Here is a 17,687-nt window from a genome sequence, read left to right as displayed (position 1 = left end):
GGCATGTGGTATAGTATCATTAGTACACTGATGATAATGTATATCTCCATCCATGGCCAAGCAAATGAGTTCGTCAGGGTTCCATCCCAGTGTCTAGAGGCTGTGGGGGTGTGGATGGGGAATAACAGCCTTTGGTTCAACCGTACCAAGACTGAGGGCCTGTAGATTTTGGGCCCCTTGCATCCTGGAACTGGAGATTTTCAGTCAATGGTTTTGGCAGGGCTACACTCCTCCGCTCATATCTAGTGTGCAGTATGGTGGTCCTCTTGGACTTCCAGCTCCTGTTCGAAGAGTGAATGTAGCTGTGGTCAGGAGGGGCTTCACACAACTTCATCTTGTGTGCCTGAACAGTTGCACATGTTCCTGGACCGGAAGGCCCTGCTCACTTGTGCCTTAGTAACCTGTGGAAGCTTCTGTTGGTCCAGAATGCAGCAGTGTGGGTAGTTATGAAGATACCTCAGTGTGCCCAGGTAACACTACTACTTTGGGAGTTATACTGGTTCCCTATAGCCTTCTGGGTGCAATTCAAGATGCTCATTATTGCTTCTAAGGCCCTAAATGACACAGAGTCAGGTTATTTGTGTCAATGCCTCTCCTTAGATGAATCTGTCCATTACATAGACTCTAATAGGATGGACACACCTTGGGTCCCTTTCTTGAAACAATGTCAATGATGGGATCCAGGAGTCGTGCCTTATCTGTTATGGCACCTGCCCTCTGGAATAATCTCCCCCTGGACATTCAGTTAGCTCCAGTCCTATTGGCCTTCACAAAGGCATTAAAAAACAGGCGTAGGAAGTTGTGCCCCTAGTCGCCTATTAATGCTTGTTGGATTTTAATGCTGATCTTGTGTTTTTGCGTTTAGCTTTACTGTACACTGCCCAGATTTGCAGTGTTTGAGTTGGGTAGCCATATAAATAAATAAATGATGAAGATCAAAAGGGCAAGGAAAAGAGGCAGTGCAAGGTGGCTGTATTGGTTTTGAACTTCAGCTCCTATAATCCTTTGAGCTAGGGCTGGTGGGACTTGAACTTCAAAAAATGAGTAAAGAGAGTTCATTCATTCTGTATGTATTTGGGAGTAGAATCAGAAGGATTTACATTGAACACGCTCATTGTCAAAAATAAAATTCAGCCTTCTGTTCTTGAGCTGATTCTTATGAGGTTGTGTACTTGGTATATGTGTGTTTTCCTAAGGCATGTGTTTTCACATGGTACCTCCATTTATATTGTATATCACCCCTCCCCTACTTTGAACATGTTCCAGTAATTTGATTTGTGTATTAGAAATTTTTTTGAAAACCTCTGTAATGATGGGCTTGACATTAATTAGTACTCATGGCAAATGTATCCTAACGTGTTTGACACAATCAAGTTATTTCTTCATACCTAGTTAGAAATGCAGAATTATGTTAAAATCAAGAACAATTTTATATATTTTTTTCCTTGGGATTGTGGGGTGCTCTTATTTTTCCCAATTATATCATAGTGAAACAGCATAATAATATTATGGAGAACTGAAGACTTTCTCTTGGCTGAGAACCAACCCTCACAGATGCATTATCTAGAGGTACATTTTTTCCCCCAAGCTTTGGCATGGTTCCTGGTTTTGAATTGAGGCATTGTTTCTTTTAAAGGACTTTGCAGATCATATGCTTAGTGATTGTGGCCATTGAAACTCCTATCATAACTAATGGCTTCATCAGTACACCTAAACAGATCTGGGAGTGAGTAGAGACTAAATATATTTGTTACATTTCAGTCATAAAAATGCAGAGTTTTATCAGGTGACATTTGTTTTAATGGTCACATATTTGTTATGTTACCAACATTGTACTTGTAAGATACTGTCTTGCCTTTTTTCATCTGTTTTGTGGCTCACATCATAATAGCTACACAGCTAGTATACTGGGTATGTATTTGTGTGTGTGACAGAGATACAGGCAGAGAAACTGGGGTAGATCTAGAGATTTTAGGAATAAAATAATTCCTGTGGCAGAAACCGGGGTGGGGGTAGGGATTTTGATGATTCTGCCTGCCTCTGCTGTCCTTGCACCAGTGTTTTGGAGAAATAGTAATCCTTCTGGATCATGTTTCAGGGGACTCAGAGGACCATAAGTTGGGGAAGAGTTGGTGAATATAACCTCTCCTCCTGTTCAGTCAACAGAGAAAATCATTATCTGAATGGATAATTTGCCTTATACCTATTCTTAACCTCTCTGTTTCTCTATTTCAGAAGTTCAGAGTTGCTCGTTTTATATTTAGACGAGGAATTTTATTTTTTAATACTTGTTTTTGAAAACAAATCTCCCAATTTCATTTAGTTTAGAAGTGTCATATATAAATAGCCTGCTGAAGGGAATGGAAACCCTGCATTTGTGTTATTTATTTAAAATATTACTCCCTTCCCCAATTTTTAGCCCTGTTTTTCAACTGGAAAAAAAAAACAACTTTCACAGGTGCTTACATAAGATTACAACCACAGTTACTTGCCACAGTAAAGCTAAAGAAACCCTTGAGTCAAGCGTAACTTATAATGATAACACGGGTACAACCGTTATAGCTCTGGAGATTTCCATCCAACTTTTGATCAGCCCAGACCCTGCTTTGCTTTCCAACCCAGATGATATTGGTCAGGTACTGCCACCTGTTGAGACTTAAAAGATGCGAAAAGAGTAATGAAGAAATGATATATTGGAGCACCAGTTCTAAAGTTAGAGAAATTTTAGTATGTCCAGCTGGAATGGAATCAGGTTGAGAAGAGTCAGAAGAAGCTAGTCTCTTACCAGTGGTCTTGTGTTCTGTCTCTTCCTCAGCAAAGAAGTCTGATGGATGCTGCCAGGAATCAGTTGTCAGTTTATGTTGATCAACCTCTAATTTGTTTTTTGTTTTTCCTATTCCGTTAATCTTTTTTGTTCTCATTTTGCCCACTCCAAGATCTGCTTGCTTGCTTAAGGCAAATACAGTGCTGAATATGGGTTTGGATGGTGACGGTCATAATCCAGCTAAAAGGATGATTAATTCCTTTCTTTGGTTCTAGCAGATCAACTGCCTCTTTAGGTTCTTTCTAGCTGCATATTAGAAGAACTTGGTAGAGAACAGAGAAATTTATCATTAACCTGTTCTCTTCACCATCCCTCTTATTTTTTATTCCATCTATTTCTTGGAGAAAAATATGCATACATTCCCTGCCTCCATCTGTCATTTTTCCCCTTTGTCTTCATATCTTTGTGTTTGGCTGATGAAGATTTTACCCTCCCAAAATTATGTATTAAGCAAAAGTAGCACTATTCATTAAGAATGGTTAGTAATTACAATGATTTGTTGAATAGTAAAGTAGAAACAGCTTTTAGATCAAATAATATTCGCATCAGAATTCATGTTCCCTCAACTGTGTTTCCATTAGACTAAGAGGGACCAGCATTTTAAAGTAGCAGTTTTGTTATTTGAAAGCATGTCTGAGGAGGAATGTTATTTCCTGCACTCTTTGGCCTAAAGAAAAATCAGAGCATTTCCCTGACTTTTGAAAGGAAACTTCAAGAATCCAAACAGATGGGTGTGGGTAAAACAGAGCACCAGCAGTGTTTTGTTAAAGTGGGTAGAGTAATTCAGTAATTGAGTTACCTGGGTTGGGACATACCCTTCATCTGCTGTCTCACCTCTTGCTCCCGGCACTTGAAGTTTGGGAGAGGCAGCTGATACTGTCTTTTTAACCTTCGTGGAGTTGCTCTTTTCCTATGAGAGAAATATGAGTTGGAAGTGATTGCACTTGGCAGTTCCCTATCTAATTAAAAACGCTGGGAGAAAAAAATAGGAAGCAAGAGACTGAAAGAGTGAAGCACCTTTTTGGAGGTGGTGGTGGTGGTTAATGGCTACTTTCAGAACTTATTGTGTAGACAATAAACTATTTTGCTTCAAAATCTGTCAGTTGTACTTAGCCTAGATTCTTAATTCCAACTAATTCCATCTATCTTAGTTGATGCCTTTTGCTTTTTCTTTATGCCAGATACAGATATGACCAAAAGTATCAGTATCCCTCCACTTTTTCACAAATAATCCCAATTTGCCGTAAAATAAGTTGAAACTGACATAAGTAAATGGCATCCAAAATTCTCTATTCCATAGTCTATAGAGCAGACACTTTGCTTTTGATGTATGACTTAACATATTCCTGTAAGTAATAAAAGAAATGAAAATAGCATGGACATAATTACTGCTACCCCAAAGCTAATATTTCATAGCAAACTGCAATGAAGTGCTTTCTATAGCTTTGAATAAGACTTCTATACTTTTGAACTGATAATTGGTCATACTCTTCTTGAGCAAACTGCTCCAGTTGTCTTAGGTTTGCAAGGTTCTTGCAGTTCTTTCCATTGATGTTCTGTTGGATCCAGATCAGGACTCATAGCAGGCCACTTCAGAACAGTCTAATGTCTGCTTTTCAACCATTCTTGGGTTCTCTCAGATGTATGTTTTGGGCCATTCTCCTGCTGGAGGACCCATGACCTGTGACTAAAACAGCTTTCTAGGCCTGGCATTATGTTTTGCTCCAGAATCCCTTTCTTTGGGAAAAAGTGGAGGGATACTAATACTTTTGGCCACATGTATATATGTTGCCTTAAGCAGAGACAGAGACTGTTACTATTATATCAGTGCTTTACTGTTCTAGCACATTTGTGTTATATCTGAAGCTCAAAATATATTTGTCGGAGTGTGGTGAAACTCCTGTAATCGTAAACTATGATCCATCAGGTTTAATGTGTTCCACTGATTGTGTCTTATGAGTGGCTAGGCACTTTAGAAACCCTAATTTGTATTTTCAGTCAGAAAAATAAGGTGTATTATACCTTTCCTGGGTTGCTACAGAGCTGATGTGTTTTATCTAATGGGCCACTGGTTGTGAATTACTAGCATAAATACATTCCTTTATTTTAGTGTTCATATATTTCATTTCCTATTCAATGCAATGACTCATGCTCAGCACCCAAAATTCTGCTTTGTAAAGCTCTCCCTATTCTTGTATTCCTTTGCTTTGTTGTCATTGTGATAATGACCTTGACATTTAGTGCCAGCCCTAGGAAAAGGTAAAATTATTGGTAGTAATTTGATTTTTTGGAATAGTTTTCATTGCAAGGTGTGAATTAGAGATGTCTAAATAAGCAACTATAGTTCCTACTTAGCATTTTTTAATTTCAACTGACTACTTTTTAAATATATGATTAGGAAAACATTTGCATAATATTTCCCCAAACACTACTCTTTACGTAAAGGATATGCTCATAAAATGGAATGGTTTGACGTTAAACACAAACATGGGATACATTCCTTAGGCAAGAAGCACATGCACGTTCATGTTGCTATTCAGTATTCATTTGAGACGTGCTGAGGTAAATTAAACGCAGTTCCATCCCTCACCCTTTCTCCTTTTTAAAATGTGTGATATGGTACCTATAGATAGAACTTCAGCCTGATGTAATTTATGTCATACCCAGACAGTGCTGCTATTTCCATAATTAGGAGAATAGAAGTTCCTCAGAAGAAAGGTCTACATAATGCTTTAGCAGATAATCCCTTTTGACTCAGGAATGCAGTAGTAAGAAACATATTGAGAGTAATTTTTCTGAGTAATTGCCCATAAAGGTACTATGACTTTTTTTTGGAGGGGAGGTACTGACAAGTTTCAGCGTTCAGGCCATGGGTTGCCCGTCCCTGATGTAAAGAAGCTGTTTACAGCAATTACTTTTCATTACATTCTAAATTTTCCCCTCCCCCAACCTGCCCCCCAAATAAAAAACTACCCAAGAGCTCAGGCAAGCTCAGTGTTCAATTACAAGTTGAAAGGAAACTCTGGAGTCCTAGTATAGATGCTGTTGTTCCTCTTGTCTTCCTGCTAGCTTAGGAAGAAAGCAGCTCAAGAAACAATGGGATGTCCTTCCATGGTTTGTTTATTATGATGTGCAAACCAGGAACCAGGAAGTATTTTTGTTGTTGAAGCTTGATAGGAGAGAACAAAGCAGAATTCCTAGATTGTATCTGTTGTCATGCACAGCCAAATGGGAACGTGGTTTGTTATGATGTGCAAACAGAACCTGTGTATTTGACAACTGGTATGTTTGCTTCCTTGTCATGACAACTCTAAGCTAATGCTGTTCAGTCACTGATTATATATACTCTAAAACATTTTTTTGTAGGGCTAAACTCTTATTCTAGATTTTGTAGATGTCTCCATCCTTTCGTTCTTAATTAAGATTATTGTAGCTATTTTCACTTTTTAATAAAATCTGTTCAGCTGCAAACCCATTTGTTGTGTTTTGCTTTCAATGATCATCTAATTTGGAATTGCTTTTATGTTCTTATTGCTCAGTGGGTTGTGGTAAAGAACTAGATGGTTTTGTTTTTTTTGCCAAGTTAAACTTTCCCTAAATGTTCCCCCCCCCAAAGTTACTTGGACATTGTGTTTAAGATACAGTGGTACCTTGAGTTGCGAACGCCTCCACTTACGAATTTTTCGTGTTACGACCAGCTCCGGCCCCAAAAATTTACCTCGTGTTGCGAACCACCTCGAGTTACGAACCGGATCCGTGGCCATTTTCCCTCCCGTGACAGGTGGTCCGCGGCCATTTTCCGCCCCTGACACGTGGTCCGCGGCCATTTTTCCGCCCCAACACGTGGTCCGCGGCCATTTTTCCGCTCCTAACACGTGGTCCGTGGCCATTTTCCGCCCCTGACACGTGGTCCGCGGCCATTTTTCCGCCCCTGACACGTGGTCTGTGGCCATTTTTCCGCCCCTGACTCTCCCTCCAAGCAATAGCTGCCTCCCTGTCCTCCACGCCAGAACGGATTAATGGTAATTACATTGAACCTTATGGGAAAATTTGCCTCGTGTTGCGACCAATTCGAGTTGCAACCAGAGTCATGGAACGGATTAAATTCGTAACTTGAGGTACCACTGTATAAGAAATGCTGCAGTTCAAAAAGAAACAGTATTTTTGAACTTGTAACAATACTTCAATTAGCAAATATTAATAAGGCTTTGGAAAGCATTCAGAAGAAATCCTTTACAAGAAATTGTACAAGAACACAACTGGAAGATCTTTTTTGAAATGTTAAAGCATTGGTGTCTTTTGTAAGGCTTGTGGGGTTGATTCAGAAGCTGCTCTTGACTATCTCCATATGAATATCTCTGTGTAGCCACCTCTCTTTAGCTCCTTGAATTGCTTTAGTCCAGTAAAATCCTGACACAGTACTTTATGTGTAAAATAAATAAAAATAATGTATCTATTTTTAATTGACTTTTTATAAGTTGAGAGATGTGTTATAAATGTGTATGTATTACTGTGTTTAGGAAGCAAACACTTCCCATTAAAAATAAAATATGTATGGGAACGATAATGCAGCATGTAAGTAAATAAAAAGTTACGGCTTTCTCTAAAATATAGTATAAAAATAATAAGAAAGCTGAAACCTGTTAACTGAAGGTTATGTTATGTAGAGCTTGACCTTGAGCAATACATTTTGATTGACTGAAGTAACTAACTACAGATTAGCAATTAGTTATTTAATTAATGTACTATAAACAGATAAGAATCTATTAAATGTGTGGCAACAGATGTAGTAAATTCTTAATTTCGTGAGTTAAGATGTTGTAACAGGGTAATATCAGCCAATATTTTACTTTGTAACATAGTAAAACTTACATAATATATGTAAATTTAAAGATGGTTCTCTGTTTTCCAAAAGTAGGTCTGTCATAGAATATTTTGCAGTGGTTTGGCTTTGAAGGAATTGTTTTAATCTTTGACCTCTTTGGTTCTGATCCTACAGCACTAATTGAATGAGAGCTTTTGTTTCTGATTTTATTGATTATAGGCCCACAGTACACGTGATTAAAACTCCAATTTGGGCACTAATGGAATTAGCTTAAAACGATGCCTTTAGGCAATCTATTTCCCTCCTCAAGTTTGAGTCACAAATCAAAAGGAGTTTGATAATACCCATTTAGTCTGAAAAGGTGCTACTAGAGTCTTCCTGATTTTTGACTACCATAGGCTAACATGGTTCTTCTTTTACAGTGTCTCTAATTTGAATGTAATTCTTGTGTACAAACCTACTTGGGATTTTCCATGCCAGCAAACACACACGCACACAAAACTAAATAAATAAATAAATAATGGGTGAGCCTGCTGTAAATTCTGTTGTATATTTAGTTATTAAGAAAAGTAACCGGAAATGTATGTCAGAGTTAAAGAACTCCCCTGTGACATGACCCATGTTTGTTGTTGCTTCCAGCAGTAGTTGCCAAGATAGGTTAAACAGCTGGAGGGTTCTGTCCAGCACTCTCATCAGCCTTATGCTTGCTCAACATAAAGGAATTTTCACATGGAACAGCAGTAAGACCAGTGTCTATGGGATGGGGGTGTCAAAAAAATGATGGTGGTGATGATGGTAGCAAGATAAAAGCCCCACCCCTTGTGTATTTGCATCAATGTTAGGCACACATACAGTGGGTCAGGATTTCAGTCATACTGCCATGACTACTATCTTGACTTTTTTGCTCCCCCCCAGATGCCACTGAGTGAGACTAAATGACATAAGAGTTTAGAACTGCAAGAAATTAAATGCTGCCAAGAGAAGTTTGATTGCTGTGGGGTAAAAATGTACTAAATAAATGAACCAGAAATATATATTTTGTATTGCAATTTGAGTAGTAGCTATGTTGCAGAACATCCATGGTTGCTTTAGAATCTTAAATGCTTGCTCTGTGGCCTGGTTTACAAGTAGGCCTTCATTGAATTGAGGCATATCTTTCATCCTTTCCTTTTTTTCTCTTCATCATTTATCTAGAGCAGAGGTTCTTTTTTAAAACTTCCTCATGACTCCCACTCCCATTCAAGCCACATCCTTTTCATTTTATGAAAAAATAATTTCATAATTAAAATTCAAAATATAAAATGATGTACATTTTAACTAAAAATAAACTGAAGTGGTTTATCTTCTAACTAAATTAATGAAAATGTAATTTAATTTAAAAATAACAGAAATAAAAACAAACTTGCCTTCCCATCACCTTGCTCAGCCTTGATCTTCTTGCCATACTTTACTAATCTTCACAGAGCTTGCCTCTCCTCCCCATCTTCCCAGTCTATTAGATCTTTAATTTGCAAAGTATTGTACATACACATTTTTGCAGTGTTAATGGATTAGTCTTTTAATACTTAACTAAAATAAAGCATTGTGCTAAGCTTAATAAAGTTTGTTTATTGACTATTCAATTCACACCATTCATACAGTCATACCTAGCTCAGTTAGAATTATATAATTATTATGATTGCATGATAGCCACAATCTCTATGTGACTCCTTTCTCTCTTCCCTGTTATTTGTTGTCACTCATTTCTTATTGTTAGATGCCATTATATGCCGATAGTGAAAGAAAATGTTCCCTCATACTTAAGCTTTTCTTAAATATTTGTCGTCATTTGGTTGACATCCATGGCATATGAAAGATTACAACTTGGAACATAGCAGATGTATTCAGTAAAGGGTAAGTGCTAAATGAAAAAAAATATGTTGAGTGTGAGACTAGGAGAGGGAAGAAGACTAAGATTTGATGACAGTGGTTTGATCTTATAGAGTTGATGAATCTGAATTAAGAGGCTAAGATATTTATCAGAAAGTATGAATTGGTGTCATTTCTGTTGTGAGTACATGTAAAAGTAGGAACCCATGGATTGGTGATAATTGCATGTTATATTTCAGTAAATGATGGTAATGGGAGAGAACCAGATATGAATTTAGAGTAAAATTATGCAATATTTTGAATGAGTGTGATCCAGGGGAAAAATATTTTTTTAGGTGATGTTAAGGGATGGGTGGGAATGGGAGGAAATATGGAAAATTATGAAGATAACATCTGTGTCTGACAATTTGAAAGAATGCTATTGTTCCCCTATATGAGGGGAAATGTAATAAAAGTGAATGCAGAAATTACTGATGGGTTAGTTTGTGAAATGTGCCTGGGAAGGTGCTTGAAAGAATTCTGATTGGAAAAGTACAAGAGGTGACTGAGCAGAATTTATAAATTGCAGTCTGGCTTTTCGCTGGTCAGCGGGATGTGCAACTGAGACTTTGTTCAGTAGATCACTACTGAAATATATGAATGTGTGAAAGATAGTTTACTGTACATTTGTTGTTTAGGAAGAAGTGAATTATGTTTATATTTAAAGTGAATTATAGAAAGTTTGCACAAATATAGAGTTGCAGATCAGTTCTTGAAAGTGGTAAGTGTGGTATATGGTGTGGTAGAGCATGCATGAATATAAATGGCATACTTAACAAATGGGGCAACACTAAGCAGGGAATAAAACAAGATATTTCTTTGTTTAATGTATTCATGGATCAATGTATAAAGGAATATTTCTGGTGATGTTAGAGGTGTATTGTTTGGGGGCATCGATATGTTTGTACTTTAATATACAGATGATGCTGGCTGAATACACAAATGATTTACAACAGTAGTTTGTATGATGCAAAAAACAGTATGAATCTGAAAATTAACGTATCAGAAATATGTATTAATTGTATGTGAGAGGGCAAATAAAGGAAAGAATGATGAAAAATTAGGGCAAGTAGATGAACTTGTGCACCTTGGTTGAATGTTTATGTTTTATACGTTTATATGTTGAATGTTTATAAATTTTAAAATGTGCAAATGCTGATAGAAAGGGTTAAGTAGTATGTGGTTTGCTGTGGGGAATGAATATCAAAAGAAATCAAAGTATCTTTGTGTAACAATGTGTTTCTTCCCACTCTTCTACCCATTCTTCTCATGAAAATGAGTTGGGTACAGAAAACAGAAAAAATGAACAAAAAAAGAAAAAAGAAAAAAGAAAAAAAAGAATAAGTTGGCTGCAGTGGGAACCTATGAAATTGTGTGGTAAAATGAGATAGAGTCAACAATGAATGGCCGATGATTTAATTCAAAAGTCAGTGAACAGTATAAAAAAAGTACATTGAGGTGATTTTGTCATATAGACAGAATGTATGAAGATTCAATTGCAAGATATGAAGGAAGAATGAATGAGTCAGGAGAAAGGGGAGGACTGAAAAAGTCGTGGTTGGATAGAGTTGATAAATTCCTTAGAAAGAGAGAACTGCAAAGTTTAAAGGACAAAATGCATTATATGAAACAGTGCATAGACATGATGGCAGTAAGGATGACCTAAGAATACTAAAGCGTGGGAAGGTATGGTGTTAAATTAAACTGGATTTAATTTAATTTCTGGACTTTGAATAATATTATTTAATACCATGGCTATATACGTATATACACATGTAAATTCCCAATTGTTTTGCTGGATTTTTAAAATTTCACCTGATTTAGATTGTCTGAATCCTTTTTTAACCAGGGACACACCATATTGGAGAGACTGAAGCTGTTCAAGTCAGAGACCTTTACAGCTAGTATTGTTTCATTTCAAAAACTCCACAAGTTTAATAATTTAATAATTCACATATAACTTTATCAAACTCATCTATTTTTAAAATGTTAGTTAATTAAAACAGTTACAAGGTAGAGTGGCAAAACCATGTGGGTTAAGGCTTAAATGTAAAATGTGGGCTTATTGTCCTAAATTATTCTGAAAATCATTCACCTTATTTTAACCATTTGAATGACTATTGAATTTGTACAGGAATTACGGGTTATATTTAATTGAACAAGCCAAATGATCTAGGTTTGCAGCAGGTAAAATTTGTTAGCTTTTGTAAAATGCAACTTCTCTCTGCTGCCTACCAAAAACTTGAGGCTTGTCTTCTTTCCTTATACAGCATCATGGAGAAAGTCCTTGTGCCCTTGACTCCATTTGTTATAATAAAGATAACATTGTCTGTACTTTCCTCAAAAAAGGCTTGTGTGCAGTAAAAATGTTGTTCTTTAGCAATGTTTTCATTTTCTAAAAAATGAAACTTTTTTTAAAAAGTAACTTTGGCAGAAACTAGAGTCCCCTCCATGGGGAATGCTGTTTTTTAAGACATTGGATATTCTTCTGGTGTGTTTGCATGGGATTGGATATTTTATTATCAGTTAAAATGAACAGGAACCTTGGCACCACACAATATTTAGGCTTGAGTTGTGATTAAGTTCAGTATAGGTGAGGCTCCAAAAGAAGCGAATATGTGTAGCTCAGGGTTGAACTGTGGAGGTATTGTTTATTGCTTGTATGTCTGGTGGTAATCTTTGTGTTAATCTCTGTATATCTGGGTGATGATTGCTGCTGAGGAGTTGTTCTGGTCTTTTGTTTTCCTTTCTTTTGTCTCTTTTGAATAGTGTGTAGATGTTGTTTATCTCTGTGCCTGTTGATGGCTGCTTTGTCTGAATACCAATCTTCCAAAAATTCTCTTGTGTTTTTGGATTAGCTTGGTCTAAGATGCTGACAGTTTCCCAGTTAAAACTATGGTTAAGTCTGTCCATGTGTTGTGAGATTAAGGAGTTTTCATCATGTCTTCTGACTGTTAGTTGGTGTTCATGGATGCGCTCTGCAAGCCTTCTGCCTGTCTGTCCTACATAGTGGTTGTTACAGTCCTTACACTGTATGTTGTAGATGACTCCTGTTTTTTCTTCTTGTGCAACTGGGTCTTTTGGTGTTCTTAAGATGTTTCGGAGGGCTTAGTCATGGACCTCATCAACCTCTGACTCACTACCTATTTTCAGTTTGATGGACAAATATACCAACAAATCAGAGGCACACCCAAGCAGTAAACAATACCTTAATTAATACCTTAATCAAGGAACTACCAGAGGAAAACAATAGAACAAAACAAAACCCCCACCCCCACCAACACTGGCAGGGCATGCCACAATATATAAACACAGAGCAAACCCCATTCTGTTCTAGCACTGAAGATGTTACCTAGCCGGGTAATGAAACATTTGCAAAAAAACAACCAAGCTCAGAGAATCCCAAGGGCTCCATAGATGGGGCTGCTAACCCAAAGCAGTAGAGCAAGTTGTTGAATTTTAGCTTCTAACATCAGTCCATTTTAGCTTCTAATATCAGTCCAGGTGACAAGCAGATAAGGGTGATATATATATATATATCACCCAGAGTCACCCCACAGTGAGGTGGGTGGTGACAAATTTGAAATATAAATAATAAATATTCAAGTAAATCAAGTGTGAGTTGGTTACTCAGAAGAGCACTGTAGCAATGAATGGATGTCATAGGTAACAAATAGTTGTAGATGACAAAAGAAGATTGCAGGATTTCTGAGGGCCCATATGTGTGAGTTGATTTAGTGTTACATCTGAAACTTATGGTTGGTTTATTAGAAGATGTCAAAGAGTGACACTTTCTAAAATAATACTTAAATTAATGATTATATTCAGTAATATTATTCTAAATTAGGACAAGACAAACAAATTCATAGTTTGCAAGGTTCTTGCACAGGGTTTTTACTGTTTTTTTTTTTTTTTAATAAAAGTCTCACTAGTAGAAGCATTGTTCTTTTACTGGCTCTTGTACAACAGGTCATGCAGTGATACAGCATTGCTTGGATTTGTTTTTCTAATACTAATTTTTCATTTCATTTTTATCTTGCTTTTCAGTATGTTTTCAGCAATTATATTTTTTTAAAATTTGATATTCTTAAAATAGAATGCTATACATTTGTTGTGAAAAAAAGTAACTGAAACCCTTCATATTACAGGCTGAAGTGTGCTAAAATAGTGATTAATGAGAGAACGTACTTATGTTTCATTTTCAGAATCCTTCATATTGGGTGAATGTTCACCATCTGGAGTACACAGATGGCGGAATCCTGGATCCAGATGACATCTTGGCAGATGTTGTGGAAGACAAAGATAAGGTTGATGAAGAATAATACTTTATTTTTAAAGAGAAAGTGTCTGATTACTGTATTGAAATCAGATCTTAATTTAATCTCATGCTAAATTCATATGTTTAATAGTTACTTGTATGACTAATATTAGGTTGAATACATTAAATGTTTATATTGCTGTCTAGTTTTTGTTTTTGTTGAGCTCAGCAAAGATTCTTGAAAAAATACCTGAAATATTGTTAGTTCATATTAAGTATTCAGTGGAAAAAAAAATCTTGAGTGACCTTATAGTTTTGAAGTTTGAGAAGCTCATGGGACTAAGCATTGATTTTAGATGTGTAGATTTGATTCTTTCATTTCATAAAGATAATGGCATTGTCCTGTGTAAATGCATCACTTTCTTCATTAAATATTTCACATATGAAGTTTTAATTGATCCACAGTTTGAAACAATGTATGCATCCTTTTGACAATACAGTATTTTCATGGAAATCCCATCTGTCCCTAAATTTATTGATAATAGCAAACAAGTGTGTGCCTTTTCATTTGTCTGTTCTATACATTATCTCTTCTTTATGCACAAGTATGAGAGTCGAAATAGCCCACATGCTCTAAATGGATTCATTACTTTTAAAAGCTTGGAACTTAATTTTCCTACTGAGCAGGATTTAGGAAAATAATTTGTACCAAAAGTTTTTTTTTTTTTAAATGAGTGTAACCTCCCTCCTTCACAAAGTAAAAAAACAAAACTTCTGAATAATATTTGACTAGTAGGAAAGATGATGGAAAGAGGTGGGTGAAAGTCAATTTTTTGTTCCTTCTGTTCTGGGCAGCAACTCAGAAAAACATCTCCTGATAGTCAGTTGATCCCCCTGAATGAGCTGTCTCTGAAGTGGGAGGCTCAGAGGTGGTGGAGGAAATGCTTGGATTGTTTTTGGACTTAGTTTAGAGTGAACTCTGGTTCACATTTACAGTGTTTTAATCATTGTTTCATGGTATTATATGCTCAGCAATGGCAATGCTGTAGTATCTGGTCTTTTATATCAGATTTTTCCAAACTTTGCACTTTCCAGAATTGCAGCTTCTATAAATTTCAACAATGACCATGGAAAATTCTGGGAGTTGGGGAAGATTATTTGATAGGCCAATAATTAGAAAGTACCTGAAGAATAAAATAGTGTGAATTAGATTATTGGTTCATTTGTGGTTTTTATAGGAGACAAAATATATTTAATTCTGAAAAACATATTTGATAATGTGAGTGGTCTGCAGCAATCTCGTAGATTATCTTAAACTAGCATATACTTTCTATAGTTTCTCTGCCTTAGACAGTTGCAGGGGTGAGGTAAAAGCAAACTTGCCTACTTCCAATTATCATACTGCCAAATAAAATAGAGGATTTTTTCCCTCAAAAATTACAACTATTAGCTTTTTACATGACTTGCATTCTATGAAGGTGAAGTGGGTTGTTCAAACAATTCAGCAGTCTTGGAGTTGTCAGGGAAACTTGGGGTAATTTTAACTGGAGGGCTAAAATTTCTTTTTCTAAAAAAGAAAAAAATGACACAAATTTGAATAATATGCTGTTTCTAACTTAAGAAAATTACAGTATAATTAAATGTGGCATGCTGTACATGTTTACTGTGTCTTGTTGCTAATTAACTGTTGGGATTTTTGAGAAGAGCTAGCTAACAGCTGTTTGAAGTAATAGGAATGGGGAAGGCTTTGGAGGTGATGAGCAAAACAACAAAATATTCCAGTAGTATAATAAAACTCCTAAATTTCCTGTTCTTTGAGGAAAGAAACAGGAAACATCTATGATCAAAAAGAAGGTTAGGCAAGTATCTTTATAGTTCTGTTATTCATCTGCCTTCTGTTTCTTGTATACCTTTTAAAAAGTATTATTAGATGTTTCTCTAACCAAATAGATCCACATGTTTCTTCTCCATTCTCTTTAGCTTTTTTTCTTGTTTCTTGGACCATCCTTTTCTGATACATCAATGGAACAACATGCTGTCTTGAGGTTATTTCAGTTTAATTGGCAAAATCTACCCTAGGCCACCATGCATTTATTTTCCCTGTTTTCTGTGCCCTTGTTGCTCTTTTTTCATTTTTTTTCCTTCTCCTTTCTGTCCCCACTGCCTAAACAGCATGTGTCATTTCTCTATAGCATTTAACACATGGTTGAATGCTTCTCTCTCATAATCATTTGATTAGAACAATAATACTGAGAAAAACTGTATAGAAATTCAAAGTACTTAGAGCACACCATCCTGTCTTTTTATCATTTGCAGCATATATGAAGGACTGGTCAATATTACTCTTCTTTATGGTATAGCTGGGAAACTCAAAATAGCACTTTTAATATAGCAAATTCATGGTTGACACGGACATTCATAGGCTCCTCAATTGATCTTATATACCAGAAGATTCCTGGATCAGATTTTGCCTCTGCTATGAATTTGGCAGATGGATGTAGTAAAATACCTTCTTAGCATTAGTTTCTTATCCCTGATAAGAATAATCATAATGAACCTAAAGATTATTGTGATAATATATGTAAAACACTTTACAGAACGTTTGAAAGTATCACAGTATTAGCCATGTCTCTCTATTCCTTATTTTTAAAAGAATCCAGGAATGTTTGCAAATTATAATCTCCCATATTGCTTTTATTTTTGTGTTGAATCCTCTACTATTCAGAGATTCACCAATAACAGGCAACAAAAAGCCATATGGAGGCTCCCATGTGATTAACAAATCTGCAAAAACACTGTTATTTTCGCATTGGCTCCCTGTTTCTAAATTTGCACACCATTGTTTATTTTTATTTTTTTGTTTTTGGGTGCTGCTATTAAGGTGTCAGGAAGTTTTGTTTCCTTTCTCAGGTGAAAACAACACATACTGGCAAAATTATGTATATTAAAAGTATAACAAGGCATTTAAATGATTAGGAAAGTTTTCTAATGACAGGGAACATAAATATTATTCAGTTGAATACAGAAAAACATAGTTTGATATTTAACATGGTATACATGGCAGAACATTCATTGTCTCTGTGTGGAAAATCTGAATGGTTGAGAATCAGCAGTTCAGGTTGTGTATTAACAAAATCTAATATTGAACTTGAATGGAAGTACAAATAAAATCATGAAGAGAGATCTACACAGTTTAATCTGGTGTTCCCATTTCATTTTGTAAAACATGATTTCATTGCATATTTAAAATAAATCTGTCATATACTAGAAATATTGAAATAATTAAACACATTTGATTTTTATGCATACATTTTCTAAAATTAACTGCCTTTTTCACACTAATCTGCCTTGTCTCTAATTGGGTTGAAATGTGTGAAAGAGAGAGAACAGTTTTTCAAAGGGAAAATTAAGTCAACTTTCATCTGTTATTCAATGTGGAGGGTGCAGGCCGGAAAAAAAGCTTCTTGTGGTTTCTGGAGGTGGTAGCTTTTGCAGTGTTAAATGTCCTGCAGATTAAAATACTGTATTTCTATTTATTTACATTTTAATGCACAAGGGATAGAAATGTCATGGATTATTCCTCAACTTATTATATTTTGTTTTTTGGTAAGAGAAAGTTGTTGAAACTTGAAATCTAACAAATAAATGTGGGATACTTTTGTCCAGTGAAAGTATCTGTCTCATCCTTTGCCATTAAATGAGTGGAAAGATGGAAAAAATGACCAGCCACTGGTTATGCCTCATGTGGCTGTGTCATGTAGCATGTCTCATGTAGCTGTTTATGATCTAAAATCAATGCATCTTCTGAATTTGGTAATGAAACCTCCAAATTATAGGTTCATGCATTGTCTTTCCTATTAAGGCAAAACAAG

At 35.9% G+C, this 17,687-nt stretch overlaps 1 protein-coding gene across 9 annotated transcripts in view; it reads left to right on the top strand.

Moving 5' to 3' along the window:
* PARD3B (par-3 family cell polarity regulator beta) overlaps positions 1-17,687 on the top strand; it is a 560,921-nt gene that overhangs the window by 17,955 nt on the left and 525,279 nt on the right. For all 9 annotated transcript variants that reach the window (XM_088135640.1, XM_088135642.1, XM_088135644.1 and 6 more), the window contains exon 2: positions 13,763-13,864. In XM_088135640.1, the coding sequence (XP_087991766.1) occupies positions 13,763-13,864 (102 nt within the window). The remainder of the gene's footprint in view (positions 1-13,762; positions 13,865-17,687) is intronic.

This window comes from Python bivittatus, unplaced genomic scaffold (assembly GCF_059951505.1).
Source record: "Python bivittatus isolate LINGU-HERP-01145 unplaced genomic scaffold, Pbiv_v1 ctg000200_np1212, whole genome shotgun sequence".
Classification (NCBI taxonomy): Eukaryota; Metazoa; Chordata; class Lepidosauria; order Squamata; family Pythonidae; genus Python; species Python bivittatus.
The sequence above is the reverse complement of the archived record's forward strand: the minus strand, read 5'-3'. Positions and strand labels throughout refer to the sequence as shown.